Below are 22,713 nucleotides of genomic sequence, written 5' to 3' on the forward strand. Positions count from 1 at the left end.
TGTTAATCAATGACAATGGGCGGTAGGAGGCACATTCCTCCGGCGGTTTACCTGGTTTAAGTAGCGCAACTATGACCGCCTCTGTCATTTAGGGTGGCATTGTACCTGTGACACACGTCATCGAACAAGGTGGTCAGTTGAGGCAGAAGTTGATCCAGAAAGGCCTTGTAAAAGGAAACGGACAGTCCGTCCGACCCTGGAGAGCTCGCCGCTTTCATACCTGAGAGGGTTAAGAGGATTTCATCACGTTCAATAGGTCTCATGAGAAACTTCCTGTGTCTGTGAGCCATGGGAGTTGTATATGCGATAAGTAATCTAGAATATCATCCTCCGAAGCTGCACTACGAGTAGAGTATAGCTCTGAGTAGTATTGATGGAATCTGTCTGCCAATTCGGCAACTTCCGTTAAAGCCTCACCTTCAATTGATCTAACCTCGGCCACCACTACTTTGTCCCTTCTTTTCTTTATCAATTGGGCCAGGACAGACCCCGGTCTTTCGCACTCACCGTACATACGTGCAGTGGCGTATTTACCCATATGTTTAACTTCGTCATCTGCAGCCTCGTGATATGATTCCAGCAGTTATGCAAGCTCCTTCTTGACAGAATCATCTGAATCAGTCAATTGTCGTCTCTCTAGTATCTTGATCTTCCCTTCTAAATCAGACAATCTGTTCCGAAGAGAACGCAGGACACCCAAGTGTTTAGATATAGTAACTCCTCTGATGTAGACTTTAAATGTTTCCCAGATAACTTGGTAGTCTTCGACTGAGCCCACGTTCACATCAAAAAATGTATCTATTGCCTCCGCCAATTCCTCTTTGAACACTATCTAACACGGAATATGGCGGAAATCTCCATGTAAATGAAGGGATTCCTTTCTGGGGGGTGTCTATAACCAGTAGGATCGGCGAGTGATCCGATAAGGTACGAGGAAGCACCTGACATTTGCGTACTCGATCACAGTGTGGTGGCAGCTAACCAATAATCAATACGAGTGTGTAGAGAGTGATGGGCTGAATGTGTAAAGCCTCCTTGGCGAGGGTATTTTGTGCGCCAAACATCCCTAAGCTCAAACCTGACCATCATAGCGTCTAACATCTTGGCTGCAGCGGTCGCAGGCCTTTCTGGACCGCCTGATCTATCGAGTTTAGGGTCCAGCACCAGGTTGAAATCCCCTAACCCCCCCCTCCTTCCAGAGCTACTCACCCATTTCCAAATTACTGAGTAAATCTGACAGTGAACCAAAAAAAGTCGGGTTGTCAAAGTTAGGACCGTAAACGTTAACTTCCAGTTCTCCATCATGGGTATCTTTGTTAGATTATTGAATACTTCATTGATTGATATATTTTAAAATTTATATAGCAATTACTGTCACCCCACGGGTATCCTGGCGCTTCAGACTAAAAACTGAACCATGATCGAATAGGTCACACCTGCCAGAGCCAAGATAGAGGACTCAAGCTAAGCTTTAGGAAAAAGCCAGGTTTTCAGGTTCCTGCGAAACTCTAGCAAGGCGCTGATCTGTCTAAGGCTCTGGGGAAGTCCATTCCACAACCGAGCGCCGGCCACACTGAATGCTCTACCTCCGAACCTAGCCCATTTGAACCTAGGCACTTTAAGTAGGGCGGCACTGGCCGAGCGGAGCTGCCTAGTGGGTTGATACCAAGAGAGCCTTTCCTGCATAAGAATGGCCCCTAGCTCATGTACCGCTTTAAAGGCCAAACATAGGGATTTGAAGCGGATACGTTCCATCACTGGTAGCCAATGCAGCTCTCTCAGAGCCAATGTTGTCGAGGAGCAGCGTTGCCAACCAAGGGCAAGTTTAGATGCTGCAGACTGGATTCTTTGGAGCCCCTGCAGAATGTATAATGGGGGCCCCTGATACAGGGAGTTGCTATAATCCAGCCTGCTACCTACTATACTACTTACTACCAATGATCGCGCCTCTTTAGGTAGCAAGGGAAGTATTTTACGCAGCATATGTATTAGAGCAAAACAGACATTGGCAGTCTTATTAGCCTGTGATTCTATCTGGAGATCATTGTCAATCAGCACCCCCAGATTACGTACTTTACTTGCTAGGGTCAGTGGTTCCTCCTCTGGGGTAAGCCTAAATTCAGAGGGGAATTGTCTAGGTAGCCTACCCGAGGAACAGTAAAGCACCTCTGTCTTTCCAGCGTTAAATTGTAGGGAGTTCCTACTAAGCCAGTTGTCTGTCCTCCGCATGCATTCCTGAAACCGGTCAAGGGAAACTGCGTTGTCACCTTCCAAAGAGAATGCCAGTTGTGTATCGTCCGCATAATTGACTAAGCAGACTCCGGCAGACTTTATAATGGGGAGCAGGGGCTGCAGATAAATATTAAATAAGATGGGACTGATCGCCGAGCCCTGCGGCACCCAATAGATGACTGATGATTTACTGGCAGTGAAAGGAGCTAGTGTTACCACCTGGTGACGTCCTGCCAGGTAAGATTGTAGCCATTGCAGTGCCCGCCCCCTCACTCCTAGATTCTGTAATCTTTCCAGTAGGATGAGATGGTTCACCGTGTCGAATGCGGCCGACACATCGAGAAGCACTAGCACAGTCGCATTCCCGTTGTCTGCACGCATCCGCAGGTTGTCCAACATTGTGACCAGGGCCGTCTCCATCCCGTGACCAGGGCGGAAGCCAAACTGATCTTTGTCCAGCAAACGCGACAGTTCCCTACTAACTGTTTTCTCTAAGATCTTCACTGGGTACGGTAGGAGAGAAATAGGCCTGAAATTGGCCGGCACTGATGGATCCAGGGAAGGCTTTTTAATCAGTGGTGTCACCACCGCCAGTTTCCATTCCTCTGGGACCTCTCCTTTCTCCAGGGACTGATTACATATCGGCCTCAACCAGGGAAGAGTGTCTCAGCCAGATGACTTCCATATTCTAGAGGGGAAGGGATCATTCAGTGAGCCTGGGGAGACACTTTCTACCAGACTATCAAAAGCAGCTTTAGGGAGGGTTTGGAAGTTATTCAGAGATACCAGTTGTAGTTGATCGTGATCTTCAGCTCCCGACTGTACAGGATTAAGTTGTTCAGCCTTGTTGTGGGCAGTGAGACTATCCACGATCTTAGCGATCTTGTCCTGGAAATGTGTGGCAATTTCATCGCAAAGTTTTTGAGATGCTGCCACTTTATTGTCCATGCATTTAGGGGCAGACAGTGCCTTAGTAATTTCAAAGAGGGCTTTTGTCCCATTTGATGCGTGAGCAATTGAGCTGGCATAGAAATCGGCCTTGACCTTAAGGATGCTTTCCTTATAGTGCAGCTGTCTCCGTCTTAGTTACATTTTCTCTTCCTCCCCATACCCCTTCCTCCATTTTCTCTCCGCCTTCTTGCGAAGCAAGCGGAGCTGTTTCGGCTCCTTATTGAACCAAGGCGCCATAACCTTCCTTTTATTTTTTTATCCTCTTCATGGGGATTACCTGGTCTAGGATGGCAGATATATGGTTAGTGTAAACTATATAGTTCACTTCTACAGATAGCATGGGGTCAAAGTATGTGGCCTCTGGATAAAAACTGGGGTTCTAGTTTGACCCAGTTTCGCCCATTCCCTACCTATCCTATAGGAACTTTGCTGACCTTCACTGTCCCTTGAATGCATCGTCCTGATGCTAAACAGGACTAAATAGTGGTCTGACCAACTCTGAGGCATTACATTTAGTACCCTCGTTGTGGCCTGATTAGGAAATAGCAGATCAAGGACATGCCCCCCTTCATGTGTCGGGCTTTCCACCATCTGGGTGAGATCTAGATTAGTACAAGTATGTCTTAAATCTCGCAGATGGTTATTAGCCTTCCCGTCTTCCCAGAGAATAAAATCTCCAAGAATAATCATTCTAGAGTGGGCCAGCGTAAGATTGGTAATAACATCAAAGAGGTTCTGATAATCTGTAGAGCCTCCCGGGGGCCTATAGTCCAGTAAGTAGGTTCCCACTTAAGGAGTACCGTGAGAACCCCATCACTTCTATACCCTTTACTTCATTAGTCTGTAGGAGTCTGAAATCGAGCTCTTCTCTAAAGATTACTCCCACTCCCCCCCCCCCCTCTCTGCCCGTGGCCCTAGGCTTATGTAGAATTTTATAGCCGCTAGGGCAGGCAAATCCCAGTACAGCGGTAGACTCTACATTCAGCCATGTTTCTGTTAGGAATAGTACATTGAGTCGCATATCCTCAATCAGATCTGAGACCTCTGTGGCATGCTTCGTGATTGACCGGCTATTAATCAGCCCTCCCCTTCGAATCTTCCCATCAGCCCTCACGGGGGCCCTCCGCCTTACCTAGCACCAAAAGTCTTTCTTTACCATATTTTATCCGCCTTTGGTCGGTTTCCAGACGGGCAGTGATTCGTGCGCCTCCAGGGCGCGTACGGGTGCAGACGGGCTTGCCGCTGGCGTGCCCGCTGCACACTTGCTTTTCCCCCTTTAAGTATACTGGGCCCTGTGACTAGAGCGCCTCACAAGATGGCGCCTGCCGATGGTCGTGACCCTGCCTCTCCCACACCCAAAATGGCGCGATGGTAGCTGCATAGGAGTTTCTAATCACGCAAAAATAGCGTGTGGTGGGTAAATTTTAATGTGCAAGTGAGCAAGTACTTTTAAAAGCAATACAATCAATCTGTGATTAAAATAGCACAACAAAAAGTATTGATAAATGCTGCGATTTTTAAACAGGTATACAGGTTCCTGTCTTCCTAACAAATACAACCTGCGAGATCGCGGTACAGTTTAGAGTCTAAGCTCTGGCTTGGCAGTTGCATAATGGCAGGGATGGAGATGCATTTTCTTTTACCTATCTGTCAATATGTCGTGAAGCCGTATCACATAATGAATTAATGAATTTAAAACTTGCAGAGGGCACTGCCACTCGCAGTGGAGCATCCTGGCGATGAAATATGAATCCATTGGTCCCAGATGAGGGGGAAATTAGGTGGGAGGTAAATTAGATTAGGGAATAGCAGTGTGTGTCAGGGGGGAAAGAAAAGCCAGGTCTCCAAGTGCTTTTTCTATAAGACTTTAGATCCTATGAACCGCAGAGGGCTAGGGAGTTGGTTTGGTTCCTAGTATCGAGAAGGATTAGCCGACTTGGATTTTAAGTCAGAAGAGATGGGGCATTATGAAGGTTGGCCTGGTAGGATCTGTGTCCCTTGGGCTGTATGGGGCGTGAATCTGGCAGTCAGGAATTTTGGTCTGGTGGCCTTAAATGCTCTAAAGGCCAGTGTAAGGATCTTCAAAAGGATCCTTTTGTGCATTGGTAGCTAATGTAAATGTTTTTGGAGCTGCGGAAGCAGAACACCTTAGGGAGTTTCTGCACAGATCTGTCCACAAACTGCAGACGATGCAACATGCTGTGAAGTATTTGTTTCAAAGATCCTGCATAACGACTATTACAATAGTAGAGTCTAGAAGTGATGAGCTCAAAGTCAACTGTTTTTCTGGCTGCTAGTTGGAGAAAGTCAAATAACTTGATCAATGATTTGATTAAGTTGAAATACATTCCTGCCACTGCATTAGCTTCAGGGCTGATTGAGAGTGTTGCATTTGACTCCCAAGTTTCTTGCAACTTCCACTGTGACAGGGGGCGGGGCACTGAATTCAACCACTATATGGGTTGGAAAGAACAGGTTAGATTTGCCAAATCTTAGTTTTATCTGTTACATTTTAGATGGCTCGATTGCATCCACCCACAAAGTGACATAATTGAGCCAGTTGTAGAAGTTTAATTTCGAGCCAAGGGATCATTTGTCAAGCAATAGGATCAGCTGCGTAACATCAGAATGACGTAGTGGCAATGCCAATTGAAGCTGTTGGGGAGATTAGGGGGGCCATATATATATTGAATAACTGAGAGCTAAGTGATGAGCCCTGCGGAATTCCCAGTGCCACTGACATTTCTGTTGATGAAAAAGGTCTTAATGTGACTGCTCGTCACCTACGGGTTTGAAAATATTTGATCTAGTACTGGGCTTTGAGAAATGCCGCAGTCCTTGATTCATTGAAGGAGCATGGATTGTGAGATGGTGTTAAACGTGGAGGAGATATCAACACAAATTATTTACCACGTCCCGGGTAATTTTTATAGACTCTTAAACTACCAGAAGAGCTGATTCTGTGGAATGTTTGGGCAAAAGCCAGAGTGCTGGAGATGAAGTTAATTACAATTTTCCAGAAAGGAAATTAGTTGCAAGCATTTTCGTTAAATGCTTACATTAACGTAAATGCAAGCATTTTGTGGGCCGAAGGTTGGACACTGGTGGGAGAAGATTTCTTTTCACGACTGCCAGTTTCCAGTCTGAGGGACTTCTGCATTTGATAATGAAGTGTTGAGAATTTTGTTGGATTAAGGGTTGGCAGTATCCACAGCCATATTGAATGGAAGAATAGCCTGTCATGATGGGGAGAATGAAATATTCCGAAAGGCTGCAAGAGTTTGTTACATTCTTTAAGGGGTTATCTAATGAAAGTCAATTGGGGAATGGTGGTTGGGAAGCCCTGTTGAATGACATGCATTTTCTCTTCAAAGAAGGAAGAGATCTAGCCTCAAAAGGTAGAGGTAGGGGGAGGAGGGGGACTGTGTGCGTTGGGAGGCGGTGGGGGGCTCCCTAACCAGTGATTTTGGTTGTAGAAAGGCATTTGAGATATTAAAAATAATTTTAGGGTCTTACTGGGCAGTAAAATCGGCTTTCATGGCTGCCTTGATCTGCGTACGATATGCTTTTTGTGCAGTTTTGAAACTGGAGGTCATCGGGTGTATGCCTGCTCCCATTTGCTTTATAGTTTTCAGAGCAGCCGCTGATCTGCTACATTTGGTGAGAACAACAGAACTGGGGGTTGGATCTATGATTCTTGATATTCGGCCTTTTCAGTCTGGGCAGTAAAATAGGCTTTCTTGGCTAACTTAAAATGAGTATGGTATGCTTTTTGTGCGACTGTCTTGGTTGATCGAAATTTTGAGGGGGATTAATTTATGATACGGTCTGGTCTAGTGAATAGGTACTTTTACTACTAGTTTGGGGTTGTTACAGTAAACCCAATTCATGCCCTTCAGTTTGTGTGGGGGTGGTTACTAGCTGGTTAAGGCCAATAATACTTGAGGTGTTTATGAAATTGGATACATCAGGGTTGTTGGTGACCTCAAGGTGGTAATTAAAGTCACCAAAAATGGTAAAATGTGCATATTTTCTATGGAAAAAATACTGGGGCCTCGGACATGGATGGAGAGTATTAAGTGTGTGTGTGTGTGTGTGTGTTAAAGGAAAATAGAACTTATAAGCCGCCTATTGGAGGTGGAACAGATTTGGTTAACCGGGTATTCTTACTCAAATATTCATAACAATATTTGAAAATATGTAGCTAATTCTGATGTAATTGTAATTTCATTTAATACCCATATTAACTACTTTTATCAAACTTAACTATTTTATTTTGTGCATTTACTTTAAAGTCCTTTTTTCTCTTACAGGCAAGTGAGCAAGAGATTCTTAAGTATCTCATTAAATGGGGAGAGCATCAGCTGATGAAACGAATAGCTGACCGAGGTGAGATTAAAGGATTGAGGTCCTAAGAATAAAGAGCTACATTTGGAATTGTTCCTTGTCTAATTATAAATGTTGTGATCTTAAATAATAAGGGTAATCTTTTTGTACCATAGTGAAAAGCATATGTCGTTGTTAGACATGCATACACCTATTTTTGTTTACCCAGTTTTCTCACAATCTAGACTTGAAATCCACTTTTGTAGTCATATAACTGAAATGTATGGTAAGTGCACAACTTTTCACAGAGTTGTTGTGATTGTCTGATTCTATCTCTTTCTTAAATGCTTTCCCAGACACAGACTGTATTTGGAAAGAAAACCAGAAATAATTGCTCTCTATATACAATGCTTCTGAAATAATTAAACAAATTTGTGATGATTCATAATATTTTTGGGATGGAAGCGTTCCTCGTGCATTCCAAAGCAGGCCTTCGATAAGCGGTAGAGGTTAGATCCAGAGTATCCTCTGGTTGGAGCCAACGATGAATTGAAATATGTTTTAAAAAACTGGTAAGAATATATCTTTCAGACTGTTGCATTAAGAAGCCAGATTTACTAAAGAAAAGAAAACCCTTAAATTTTAAAAATGGTGGTGAGCGAGGGAAACTCTGTAAGACCTCTTTATCTGGATTAAAGTTGAAAGCTACTCCTAGAACATGCAGAGAAGTCATTGACTCATGCAAACAAGACTTAGAATTTAACCAATACAGACAAGTCATACCCCCATCCAAACCCCTGTCCCAATAAAATTAGGGAAAAAGAAAAATAGCTGTCGGAAAAAAAATGATTTCTTTAGTATTGAAAAGCAGAATGTTAAAGAAGCTGCCAGCATTCAAACCTCTAAAGCCTGATGATAAAAAGAAACCTTAATAAGAAACAAACTAAAAAAAAAAGACCACACCATTGATCCCAACCACTTAAGATTTGTTAGGCGGCGCCAGTAATCCGAGCATTTCTTTGATAGGATTGCACATGTGGAGAAGGAACAGATAAACAAGCCTTGTTCAGATGATATCTGGCAAAATATTGAGGCAGATGCACCAGTGGAGTACATAGAACTTTACCCACGCAGCCTTTTATACGACATTTAAACCCATCCATACTTATACATTTGGCTGGTAAATGGAGGCACATTGAAGGAATGCTATATGAATGTACTAAAGATAATTGACAAGATGTTATCTGTGGTCACAGTGAATATGAAAGCCAGAGAAAAATACATCTTTCTTGGCGGCACAGATAATCAGACAGTCTTGGCTTACCAACACTGAAGAAAATTGTTATAGTAGTTTTCCCTTTATCGGGTGTAAGTCTCTGACACTGGAGACTGTGATGATGCTACCAGCAAACACGTCAGGCGCAAATCATTGAACCTAACAAAGTGGATACATGGGGATAAACCCATGAACACACTGGTTATTCAGTGACACTCTAGGTAACCCCATCTAGAGAACTGTGCTGCAAAATCCATCAAACAAACAAGCCTGTCTTGATAACATGACCTTAGCTGTAGCAAAAAAAAGATAATTTGCTCAGAGATAACATGGGCTCAGCAACAAAAGCTGGAAACACAGCTCCATTGAGCTCCACTGACAGGTCTTTCGTTGCCAAATCCAAAGATGTTGACACTCATTTTGAAGCGGCTACTGGAGGAGCTCTTCCAAAATGAAAAGGAAGACTTCGTGTAATATGCTGATGACCTCGTGCAGTAGGACCATTGGCATGAATAGAATGTGGTTAGGTCATAGTAGGAACGTACGGAGGGAGAGGACATTTGGGCCTGAGAGGGTGAAGAGGCTGGATGGAAGAGGTCTTCTATGTAAAGAATAAACCTCCTACTGATCATCAGCTACTGTTCTACCATCTAATTAGTGGAGTACGGAATAGAAGCCCCGCCCACCACCCCATATTTGTAATTGGCTTGCGTCATTGTCCTTCATAAACGCTGGCTTCCGATTCATTATTAGGCTTGTTAGTCCCGCCTTGGTACCGTCTTGTCTGCATTTGTTATCTCACATAACGAATGGATCTTTTACGGCTGTTGTTACATGGTCTGCTATATAAGTTGGTGAGCTCTATTTTATTTAATGCTCTTCCCCTATTCCACACACTATCTCGCAGCACGCCGCCCGCTTTTATTGTTTTAATGTTTACTAATGGCGGTCAGCTTTAACTATAGTGGCTGTTTTTTATTTATTTATTTTAGCAGCGCGGTCCGCATTTAGCGGCCGAGCTTCCTTTTTTTTTTTTTTTTTAACCTGCACCAATGCGGTGCTTTCCCATTCATAGAGGCCGCGTCCCTTTCTTTACACAAACTGCATCTAAATAAATGTATGTGGCCGACATTAAAGAAAACGCGCTGCATAGGCGCTTTTACCAGAAAAAAACATCTGTTTGTCAAACATACTTTTTTTGGTGAAAGCCCATACTCCGGTTTCCCTTTAAAGTAGGACAGCCCTTCATGAATGTGAAATTGCAGCTAGTAAAATAAAACAAATATTTGCAATGCAATAGGTCTCTCATTTGCGCATGTTTGATGTATTGCATTGCTAATAGCTTAAACTCTCGTTAATGCAAGACCTATTGCAATGCAAATGCTTATTTTTTTACCAAGAATTCTTTTCAATAAGGGCTTTGCTCATGGAAGAAGTTGGGGCGGGGGGCAGCTGTCGCAGTCCGAAACAAATGCTTTTAAATGCCCCTGCACGGATGCATTTTAATGTATTGTGCAGAATACATTATGTACCAGAAGGAAGAGATACAAATAACCTGTTGGAATGTCTTCAGCCTGATGGCGAGGCAAAGGGGGCATTTTTAACACTCATATGTTTCTGTGGGAATTTTCAGGCGTGGCCAGCTGGGCTATGATCTAGGATGGCCACAAAACAAGACGTCACCATACACTCACGCCACTGCGAGCGACAAGGAGGGGAGGGAGTTATCACAAGACGGCGGTCAACACGGGTGTATGGAGTCCCCTTGTAATGTTTAGAACGAGGACTCCCTTCCCCTTAGCCCAACCCGAGACGTGTGACCTTGTGCCCCAGCACTGCATGTATTTTTAAACACTGCAAGCATTATGTTTGTAAACCTCCATCCCTACTGGAACTGCCTTTCATTTGAGAGAGGGGGTTATGTTTTAACCTCTCATGTGAGGAACAGACTGTTAACCCTTCTATTGCTCAACGAATTGCAAATGTGAAGAATTGTTGTGCTTTGAAGCACAATAAAAAACTGAAGATGTCCGGTGTTCATTCGATGTTCTGGCTTTGCATTTCACGACGTCGAGCTAGACGATCGCATAGAGTTTTCTTGGATCAAAAGTATCTGCCCATTTTCCGCCTATCTTTTCAATTATCTCCTGTTACTTTTGTCGAAAAAACCTCCAACGGAGTTCCGATGCTTCCGCAGTAGGTACGGGCAGAGGGTCTCAGACCTTGATGAATGTGTGATAGGTCGGGCCCCCCATGGAACTTATTCCTGCAAGTTTCCGAGAATTGAGTCATTAGAGGAAACCATCCTCTTCCACATACCGCACCTTAAGGCGTGCGCCACATAGTTGGTCTCAGTACACACTTTTTAGACTACCATTTTAAACCACACACATAAGGTTCTGAGGAAAGCCACTGGGACCTGGCTGAAACAGGTTGACCACACTGGATATTGGAGTCATTAATCATCTCCACTAATATCCACTTCTCAGTTTTTTATCACTGCCAAGTGCCCACCTTTAAAATAGTCCTTTGATTTATGGGACCCTCTGAGCAAGAAAAATTAGAAGCACAAGGGACCGAAGAGGAACAGGAAGCACAGCCCTCATCGATTCCTGAATCTGAGATGGATGAGGACATACCGCAGGGTCAAGGTCCTGTGGGTACCGAACACCCTTTGCCCTGAAATCCAACTCAAATGAAACAAAGGGCTTCAGTTCCAACTCTGCCTCTGGGCCAAGGTCGGCACAGAGAGGATGTTTGACGCCCTGGCACCGAAACCCATTTTCAAGCCTTGCTCGGGATCGAGTCGCCCAAAGTCTGGCACCGAAACCTTTGGGCTCAAAGCTGCTTGGAGCCAAAACCCTCTACGCCGAAATCGAAAACTGCTTCGGAGCCCAAATCTTCCGCACCAAAAGGTGATTCCGTCCTGGCACCGAAGTCCTCAGCCCCGAAACTGAAAGATGCTCCTTTGAAGCCGCAGGATCCGATTCTCGACTTACCACCCCCAAATCGGATCCTAAACTAAAGGAACTTTACATCAACCCTGAAACAGGAAATCTTCTTACCAAACTGCCTCACAAACCCAAACCTGAGTCGGAGGATATACAATAGAAGATTTCTTTATAGAGGAAGAATTTTGGTACTAACCCTTCTCCTCCTCATTCACCACGTTCCACTACACCTTCACCACCTTCTCCGATATTGGAACATTTACTGATCACACCACACAATTCTCCACCCTCACAGCATGATGATGATGGAGATATTTAATTACCTGTAGATCACTGGAAAGACTACACTATTGATCCACCTACAGATAATGACCCAGACCGTTACCCTGCAAAACCTTCCCCTCCTGATGACAGTGTAGGTTATTTAGAGTTGCTTGCTAGAGCTCACAATATCATGGGGTACAAATACACAAAGAATCCCTAGAAGAAGATTTCTTGTTCGAAACTTTAAGTAATACACACAGATCTAGTCAGACTCTCCCTATGCTCAAAGGCAGGATGAGACATGCTGATGACTTCTTCAAAGACACTGTTCGTGCTCTCATTCTGACTCCTAGAATAGATAAAAAGTATAAGCCTGCTCCCTCTGATCCAGTCTTTATAAAGGGACAGTTACCCCTTGACTCACTTGTCTCTAATGCGGACAAGGAGTCAAAATCAATAGACACCTGGCAAACGAATAGCTGCCCAAGCGGCTAAGCATTGGCGCATTGCTAACACCCAGGCCCTCCACACACTATGATCCTGCGCCCTATGGGGCCTCAGGAGGAGGCAGTGGTGCCCCGGAAGGGGTGCATACATGATCACTAAAACTTCCTAGGGAGAAATAGGGCCCTCTCTCACAAGGTTAGGATTGAAGCTGTGCTTCTGTAGCGTTGCAGGCACTTTAAACATGCATATTTCAAAGTGGAATACTCTGCTAAAACAGTTTCCATTGATTTAAAGCTGAAAAGAATGATTGAGTGAAATAAAGTGCTGCAATAATGACGCAGAATTTCCATTTTTGTGCCGCAAAATCTGCAAATCTGTCGCAATAATCTGGGGTGGGGGGTCTGATTTAAGTCATCAGAAGTCTTCAACATATGAAGTTAAACGTCTGACTTTATCTCAACCTTAGTGGCGGCAGCAGAACGTTATGAAGATACATTTCTTTCCACACCCGTTCTCACTGATTTGTTAGCGGACAATTAGATTGTGAAGCTACGGAAGCATACAGACGTGAGGGACATGAGAGAAGCGGATGCTGCTGTTCCGCTGTACTAAATTCTGCTGTTGATTGGAACAAGTGGTACACCAATTGGGCAATCAGTAGTTTAGAGTAGTAGTTTTTTTTTTCTTTCTTAAACAAGTTATTTTCCACGCGCCGTTACATGCCTGTGGGTTTCTACTAGTCGTGTGCTGTTACTGTACGGCGCAATTATCCCTACTTGGTACGTGTTTGTGTCAGGAGGAACAGCCGTGACCAGCTCCGTAGGGACAATAGTCTGTGTCCACGGACTGTTTATGCAGCTGCATGCTCATCTCTTTATTTAGTGTATGCAGCTGTGCACTTATCACGTCAGCAGATGAATCAGTGTGTGAGGTGGCAGCTGCGTGCTCGTTGCAGCTGATTAATGCCTCTGAATCCTGGTACGCGTTCCCTGCAGCGCCTTTGATGCGGCACGTGCTTTGTGGAGGCCATTTTGAATTGGGAATACATGTGGTGTCTAGCGGGATTTTGGCAGCGACATGCACACTTTCGCAAGCTAAGTTTTGCGCTGTCATCAACCATAACACTATTCTTCCTCAAACTACATTCAGCTTTGCGTGTCATTGGCAATAACACAGACCCTTAGTAAAAGGAGCAGTTTCAGATTTGTGATCAGCAGTAACACGCACACTTACTCAAACTACATTCAGCTTTGCGTGTCATCCGCAGTGACACACATACTTTTTCAAGCTATTCTCGGCTTTGTGCGACAGTGACACACACAAACTCTTTGAACATTAATATATTTCCGTTTCTTCATGCTCCACAGAGATTCCTTATTGGTTGGGATATACAACAATTGGTACACTAACTGCCTGATGTTGTGTATTTATTTATTTTACCTAATGATCTGGAAGGAAAACTTGTTTTCCTGCAATGGTTGGAATGCGACAGTCTTGAAAGTATTTGTACATTGAACTTTAACTTAAAGTAATTTGCAGGTAATTCTGTCACACATTTGAGTGTCTGTGTTAAGCATATAGAACAAGTATCTTTTGTGTTCAGAGCATATTATTAGATTACAATGCAGAATATTACAGTGCACCATTTTTTCTAACTAATCCTGGTGATTTACCTGTTAAATGGCAAAAATGGAAGGAAGTTTTTGAGAGATATTCCAGAGTATCTGGCACTAGTCTAGGGTCTGAAAGGAAAACAGCGCTGTTTTTGCACTGTCTTGGCTCTGAAGGTCAAAACGTTTTTGACCACCAACTTGACATTTTTGATGAGGATGCTGAACATCTAAATGAGTACGAAACTTGTAATAGATTGCTGGACAAACACTATCTCCCTAAAGTAAGTACTATATTAGAAAGGTATCCATTTGGAAAACTTAACCAAAAGGAGGGGGTAGCCTGTTAAGAATTACGTTACAGCATTAAAGAAATTGGCCTCATCTTGTAATTTTACAGATCTAGTAAAAGAAAGAATATGTGACCAAATCATGTTAGGTTGTAGTATTGAAAGTGTACTAGAAGAACGTTGGAAGAAAGATGGACCAACACTAGATTTTTATTTTTTCTACCAAATTTTATTGACTTTTCAAGATAGTCGCATTGGTTACACACATTGATCTTGTCATTGTCTGGACATGTAACACATTCTTATACTTCAATATGCATGGTTTAACACTCCTTTTAACAAAACAAACCCCTCCTCCCCCCTTGAGTTGCGCTTAAGTGAATGTATGCTGATCTCTAGATTCTGCTGGGTTCGTGCAATATGTGGTTGTTAAACAGCGTATTTGGTGACATCTATTGTTGCTGCTCTAATTGGTCATTGCCCTCTCCTACCCTCTTGATGAGGTGTTAGTAGCTGAAACTATAGAGCACCCTCTGAAATATGTAGAAACCTTAAAGGGAAAATGCAATGGTGAGGAAGTGTCAGTTAACAAACTCATGAGGAAAATAAAGAAAAATAAACATACATATACTTAGAAGGATTAGTTTGCAAGGTTCTACGTAACATGATTGTGTTGAGTGTACTGTGTTTTAGTCTTTTCTAATATATTCTGCTCATAAGAATGAAGCGTCTTGTCATGACTTGTATAATTAGACATAATGTTTTTTACTATGAATTTTTATTTGGTTTTAGGAGGAAAGGATTCACAATTTATTGTTACGTTTAGAATTTTAGCAGAATTCTACCATGATATGTTTAATATTTTTTTTAAACAAATAAAACCTACCATGATTTTTAACTGCTTTGTATTGTTATATGTGTCTTTTATGATTATTTATGATCGAATAAAGACTGATTTGATTTAAAGAAGAGATTTTTCAGGATATGTGGAAAGACAGGGTTTTTGGCTAATGAGAAGTGTCCTGCCATCAAAGCGGTTTGTAATTATTACAATAAAATTGGACATTTTTGTGCCGTATGTAATAAGAAGGGTTTGACTTAGAAAAAGGTTTGTGAAATTCATGACCGTTGAAGTGCTACAGTGTCTGATTACGAAGGTGGTCAAATTATACTGCAAGTGGGTGGAATAAATCGCAGTTCTCCTGCGGTTGAGATAAGAGCGAATGGTGAAAAATCCAAATTGCTTTTCGATTCTGGGGCTAAAATCACACCTTTTTATGAGGAGAAACTCAAAGGAAAGGTTGAACTACACAGCTCAGATATAAGACCGTATGCTTATGGTGGTAAACCAATTGATCTTCATGGTTAATTTAATGTCACATTTGAATACAAGCAGAGGTATATAAGTGCAAAGATGTATGTTTCAAAAAGAGGAGACTGCATGTTAAGTTGGTTTCACCAAAGAGACTTGGGGATAATTCTTGGTTTTAATAGTGCTCCTCCAATTTTACTAAGGAAAAATCATGCAGTACAGAAAGTTGATGAAAGTAAATGTGATACATTGCTTCAAGAACTGAAGTCAAAATTTCCGAAAGTGTTTGAACGCAAATTGGGGTGCATGAAGGGCTTGGTTAAAAAATTCAGTTGACAAGTCATGCAAAACCTGTCTGTGGTAAGCTTCACAATGTACCTATAGCTGTGAGAGAGGGTGTGAGAAAGGAGTTTGAAAGACTCAAATCCGGGGAATCATTAAAGAGGTTGAAGGTATGGCATGGCTGGCACCCATTGTAGTGGCCAAGAAGGTAAATGGAAGTTTGCGCTTATGTGTAGACTCAGGGAGTTCAACAAAAGTCTGGTAGTTGATAAATATCCCCTGCCCAGTTTTGCAGACCTGCTTTTACTGCTAGAAGAGGCCAAGGTCTTTCGACCATCGACTTAACATTGGCTTATCACCAAATTGAATTGGATGAAGTGTCAAGAGACCTTACGCCATTCATCACCCCTTTTGGGACATTCAGGTATGCCAGACTGCCCTTTGGCCTAGTTTCTGTAGCCTCTGTTTTTCAGAGAGCTTTAGAGAAAATTCTAAAAGGCTTGGAAGGCATCAAGATGATGTATTGATATTTGGGAAATATTGAGCAGAGCATGATTCCAGGGGGAGGCAGGTCTTGCAAAAATGTGATGAGTGTATTCGAATGGTGAAGGTTGAGAAGTGCAAGTTTTTGAGAAACTCAATTGACTATTTAAGACATGCTTAAGCAATCGCAATGGAGCGCACACCGCTAGCCCCTCCTCCGGTTCACCCCTAGGGACTCTGGTACATGGAGTTCTCGAGTGGTTCACCCCAGTGGGTGCAAGTAGGTACTTGTAGAACTGATGATCTCTAGACCCGATACATGTCCCGGGTTTTTGGATATCGCCCGAGACATGGCTCGGGTTTCGGGATAACTTCCCTCATCAGTAGAGAAAATAGTTAGGGGTGGAAGAGAAGGCCGCCAAACAACCGTCAAAGGCCTCGATGCCAGAACCGGCACGCAGGTGCGTCGTCCAGGAGCCCGTCGGCTCAAAGCTCAAGGGAGCCAATTTGTATAAGCAATCTCAATGGAGCGCACACCGCTAGCCCCTCCTCTGGTTCGCCCCTAGGGACTCTGGTACATGGAGTTCTCGAGTGGTTCACCCCAGTGTGTGCAAGTAGGTACTTGTAGAACTGATGATCTCTAGACCCGATACATTTCCCGGGTTTTTTGGTATCGCCCGAGACATGGCTCGGGTTTCGGGATAACGTCAGTTTTCTTCTTTTCCGCGTCCCAACACAGATCCAGGAAAACCAGCCGTTCCTTGGCCTGTTTTTCGGGCCTTCTCGACGCCTTTGGCATCACAGAAACAGTGTGCGATGCCTTCGGGCTTTAAGGTGTGCGAGACCTGTACGCGGCAAATGTCTGTCTCGATCCGCACGCAATATGTATGTGGTGCCTGGGAATGCACCACGACTCCGAAGAGTGCGACCTCTGTCGGCAGATGAAACCAAAATCCCTAAGGGAGCGTCGTTTGAAGCTGCTAGCCGGCTGGATGTCCGGTTGTGTGCCTTCATGCCACAGATCTCCCTCTCTGGATTGGGCCCGCTCACGGGATAGATCCCGCGGACGTCGTTCGGAGACAGGTAAGCACAAGTCACGGAGGTCGTCCTCCCTTAAACGTGACGCAGGGGCCCACTGCCAGGCACAGACACCCAGGAGTCGTCATCCCCCATACCCACCCTTCACAGGTGTCCGTGACAAGGAACCAGATGGAGGCCTATTCAAAGGCTCTCCAGTCTTTCTTCAGGTCACCCCCTCTCCCTGGTGCGCCTTCGGGTCCCACAGAGGAGGAGGGCACTCATGTCGGGTCTTCGCAGGCAGATTTGTTATCTGTGCCGGCTGCGTGCATGGACTCCGGTTCCAGAGTCAATATGACGTCGGGACACTGCCCGGAGGGGCATCCCTATCGTCCGTCCAGCCCACCCATCCAGTCGCCGCATAGCCCTGTGCGGCTTCCTGCGCTGATGTCGGCTGCGGCACGGAGTTCAACGCCCTGTTGACTTCTTGCCTCCCCGCAGGTGGAGGTAGAGTCGCTTGCCCAGTCCATGCCCAGATTCTGTCTGCGTATCCCTTCACCCTAGAGCTAAGGGTCTGGTTGTCCAGGCGACTTTCGCCTTGCAGCTTTCGTCTGCTCTGCTGTTGCTACCTCCCACTGAGTCTCAGTGGCTAGAGACATGTGGTCGCCACATTTTTCCCTCCGCCATTGCGGTCCTTGACCACGTCTTGCGTGTTCGCACGTGCTTCCTTTGCCCTTTGGAACTTGGTTGAGCTCCTTCTTCCTTCTCTCACAGAAGGGCCCTGGGCTGACTTGCATCGCCTTCTTCTTGATGGCCGTGGAATGGAACATTTTTCCCTTCAATCGGCCCTGGACGCTACTGACTCTTTGGGAAGGGCAATGGCCTGGTCAAGTCAAGTCAAGTTAACATTTGTATAGCGCACTACTCACCCGGAGGGTCTCAAGGCGCTTGATGGGGGGGGGGTTGTTACTTATCAAATAGCCAAGTTTTGAGTTGTTTTCTGAAGGAGAGGTGGTTCTGAGTAAGGCGAAGGTGGGTGGGGAGAGAGTTCCAGGTTTTGGCCGCCAGGTAGGAGAAAGATCTTCCTCCCATGGTGTTTTTACAGATACTTGGAATCGTGGCGAGGGCTTGATTGGACGATCGTAGTTGACGGGTGGGGGTGTAAAAGGTCAGGCGCGTGTTGAGGTATTTGGGTCCTAGGTCGTAGAGGGCTTTGTGTGCGTGGGTGAGAAGACGGAACGTTATTCTCTTGTTGACGGGGAGCCAATGAAGGTCTCTCAGGTGACCGGAAATGTGGTCGTGGCGGGGTATGTCTAGGATGAGTCTGGCAGAGGCGTTCTGAATGCGTTGGAGTTTTTTCTGTAATTTGGCTGTGGTTCCAGCGTAGAGGGTGTTTCTGTAGTCCAGTCGGCTTGTGACAAGTGCCTGGGTGACTGTCTTTCTTGTTTCGGTGGGGATCCATCGGAAGATCTTTTTGAGCATGCGTAGGATGTTAAAGCATGATGATGAGATGGCGTTGACTTGTCTGGTCATCGAGAGGGAGGAGTCTAGAATGAATCCCAGGTTGCGAGCATGGTCCGTTGGTTTGCGCGGGCTGCCTAGGGCTGGTGGCCACCATGAGTCGTCCCAAGCGGAGGGTGATGATCCTAGGATGAGGACCCTCGTCTTGTCTGAATTTAGTTTTAAGCGGCTGTTCTTCATCCATTCGGCTACGTCTTTCATCCCTTCGTGTAGGTTGGTTTTGGCGGTGTTTGGGTCTTTGGTGAGGGAGAGGATCAGCTGTGTGTCGTCAGCGTAGGAGATGATGTTGAGGTTGTGTTGGCGTGCAATGGATGCGAGGGGGCTCATGTAGACGTTGAAGAGTGGGGCTGAGCGAGGAGCCTTGGGGAACGCCGCAGATTACTTCGGTGGCCTCTGATCTGAAAGGGGGGAGGCGGACTCTCTGGGTTCTTCCGGTGAGGAACGATATGATCCAATCCAATGCTTTTCCTTGTATTCCGATGTTGTTGAGGCGTTGTACAAGGGTGCTATGACAGACTGTGTCAAACGCTGCGCAGAGGTCCAGGAGGATGAGGGCAGCTGTTTCTCCGTTGTCGAGTAGTGATCGGATGTCGTCTGTGGCTGCGATGAGGGCGGTCTCTGTGCTGTGTTTGGCTCGGAAACCGGACTGTGAGGGGTCGAGGGAGCCGTTAGACTCGAGGAAGGCGGCGAGCTGATTGTTGACGGCCTTCTCTGACTTTGGCAGGGAAAGGGAGGAGCGAGATGGGGCGGTAGTTTTTAAGTTCAGTGGGGTCTGCTGTAGGTTTCTTCAGGAGAGCACTGAGTTCGGCATGTTTCCAGCTTTCCGGGAAGGTAGCAGTGTTGAGGGAGCAATTGATGATATTCCGTAGGTGGGGTGCGATGGAGTCGGCCTTGTTGACGATGTGGTGGGGGCATGGGTCGGTTGGTAATCCGGAGTGGATGGAGTTCATCAAGCGGATGGTGTCTTCGGTGCTGATCGGGTTCCAGACGTCAAGGGTGGTGGTGGGGGGGCTTCAGTTCGGTGGTAAGGGGGGTGGACTGGTCGCAGAAGCTGTTATGTATGTCAGCGATTTTACTGTGGAAGAACGAGGCTAGAGAGTCGCAGAGGCCTTGAGAGGGAATGAAGTCGTTGGTGTCGGCGCTGGGATTGGTAAGCTCTTTGATGATGCTGAAGAGTTCCTTGCTGTTGTGGGCGTTGTTGTCGAGTCGCTCCTTGAATGCTGATTTCTTGGTGGATTTGATCAGCTGGTAGTGTTTGCTGGTGGCCTCCTTGAGGGCGGTCATGTTGTCTGTGGTAGGGTTTCTTCGCCAGGCTTTCTCGAGGGTGCGGCATTTCTTTTTGGAGTTCTTGAGGTAGTCATTGAACCAAGAGGCTTTTTTGCTGCCTGGCTTGTTGTGTTGCTTTTTCAGGGGAGCTAATTCGTCGGCGCAGTGGGTGATCCATTGTGCGAGATTGATGGCTGCTTGAGTTGGGTCCGATGATTTGGCGAGAGGGTTTTGGTATAGCGATGTGGTGAGCTGGTCGGTGGTAAGTTTGTTCCAGTTTCTGCGGGGGACTTGTTGTGGGTGGTGGTGGGTCGTGGTCTTTCTGAAGTTGAAATGTACGCAGCTGTGGTCCGTCCTGTGGCGTGATTGAAGGAGACGTGCTTGCTGGAGGAGAAGATCGGGTCGAGCGTGTGTCCGGCAAAGTGGGTGGGGGTATTCACCAGTTGTTTGAGTCCGAGATTGGAGAGGTTGTCCAGAAGGGTGATGGTATTGCTGTCATTGTTCTTTTCCAGGTGGAAGTTGAGGTCCCCTAGGAGAATGTAGTCCTCAGGGGGGGGGGAGGGCGTGTGGGCTGATGAAGTCAGTGATGTCTTCGCAGAATTGTGTGCGGGGTCCTGGTGGTCTGTAGATGAGGGTGCCTCTAATTGTGGTTTTGGGGTCGGTGTGTATCTGGAACTGGAAGTGGAGGTGTTCGGCAGCTGTGAGGGTGTAGTCGGAGCTGGTCGTGATGCGGATGGTTTTCTTGTGGACGATGGCGATGCCTCCTCCTGTCTGGTTGATGCGGTCCTTTCGGATGATCTTGTAACCGTCCGGTATGGATATGGCGATGTCGGGCGCTGATGAGGCGTTCATCCAATTTTCTGTAAGAAAGGCGGTGTCCGGCGTGGTGTCTAGTAGGTTCCATAGTTCAATGGCGTGTCTGTGGATCGAACGGGTGTTGAGCAGGATGCACTTCAGGTGGTTGTTGTCGGAGCTCTGTTTGTCGTTTGTGGATTGAGTGTGGGTCTTGAAGCAGTCGAACTTGTAGGATTGGCAGGTGAAGGGTCCATGCGTGCGGCCTGGGGCAGCTTGGTGACAGTCGGGGAGACGGCCGGTGTTGAGTGCAGAGAGGGTTGCGACGTCTTACATTAGGCGGGTGGAGTGGATTTTGCGGGGGGGCAGGGGGTCTGGCGCTGGGCACAGTCCAGGCGCAGACGGGCGTAGACAGGCTTACCTTTGGCGCACCTTCGGCACGCATAGGGCGCGTCCGCTGCGCGTATGTTGCTCTGACATAAGTGGATAGTGGAGGGGGGGCGGAGCGAGGGAGGAGCAGCTGGGAGGCGGGAGCGGGGTGGCGAGTGGGTAGGGTCAGTAGGAGCTGGAGGGAGCGGGGGTGGGGCCGCGGGGGAGCAGCGGCGTGGACGGGCTAAGGGCACAACAACAATGCTGGGCGAGATCACTGGCACAAAGGAGGTCGTGGGCACAAAAACAATCACTGGCACAATCAATGGCACAGAATGCGGTCGCAGGCACAAATAGCTGGCACAATTGTAATCAATGCAGGCAACGATACCAGGCACAATGCAGGTGGTTGGCACAGATAGCAGGGCAGAATGCAGGTCGCTGGCACAGATAGCAGGTCGCTGGCACCGATAGCAGGGCAGAGTGCAGGTCGCTGGCACAGATAGCAGGGCAGAGTGCAGGTCGCTGGCACAGATGGCTGGGACGAGCTGCGAGTGGAGCGACCAGTTCTGACCGGAGTCAGGATGGTCACAGCTCCTTGTCTCGCGTTAGTAGCCTAAAGTTTGTTTGTGGGAGGGAGGAGCAGCTGGGAGGCGGGAGCGGGGTGCCGAGTGGGTAAGGTCAGTAGGAGCTGGAGGGAGCGGGGCCGCGGGGGAGCAGCGGCGTGGACGGGCTAAGGGCACAACAACAATGCTGGGCGAGATCACTGGCACAAAGGAGGTCGTGGGCACAAAAAACAATCACTGGCACAATCAATGGCACAGAATGGGGTCGCAGGCACAAATAGCTGGCACAATTGTAATCAATGCAGGCAACGATACCAGGCACAATGCAGGTCGCTGGCACAGATAGCAAGGCAGAATGCAGGTCGCTGGCACCGATAGCAGGGCAGAGTGCAGGTCGCTGGCACAGATGGCTGGGACGAGCTGCGAGTGGAGCGACCAGTTCTGACCGGAGTCAGGATGGTCGGTTGCTTTGCGACGCCATGCATGGTGCGCGATAGTCGTTTTCCTGACAATGTTCGGGAAGCTCTTCGGGATCTGCCATTAAGTGGCATGGACCTTTTTGACTGTCACGCTGAATTAGCGGTCTACCGCCTCATGTCTGGTCTTCCGTGATTTTCTGGTCCTTGCAGCATGGCTTTCTCGTCCTTGTTGCCTATCTTTTTCATATGTTGTATGACTTTCTTTTGCTTCTTAGGCAGAGTTGCCTTGTTTGTTTTGGACCCTGGGTTCATTACTTAATACCCAGATGGTCTAGGCGG

General features: G+C 46.3%; 1 protein-coding gene across 1 annotated transcript in view; it reads left to right on the forward strand.

The window, feature by feature from the left end:
• Positions 1-22,713, forward strand: part of BTBD7 (BTB domain containing 7) — a 464,036-nt gene that overhangs the window by 246,027 nt on the left and 195,296 nt on the right. The window contains exon 5 of the mRNA XM_078660088.1: positions 7,497-7,572. Within this exon, the coding sequence (XP_078516214.1) occupies positions 7,497-7,572 (76 nt within the window). The remainder of the gene's footprint in view (positions 1-7,496; positions 7,573-22,713) is intronic.

This window comes from Lissotriton helveticus, chromosome 9 (genome assembly GCF_964261635.1).
Source record: "Lissotriton helveticus chromosome 9, aLisHel1.1, whole genome shotgun sequence".
NCBI classification, from domain to species: Eukaryota; Metazoa; Chordata; class Amphibia; order Caudata; family Salamandridae; genus Lissotriton; species Lissotriton helveticus.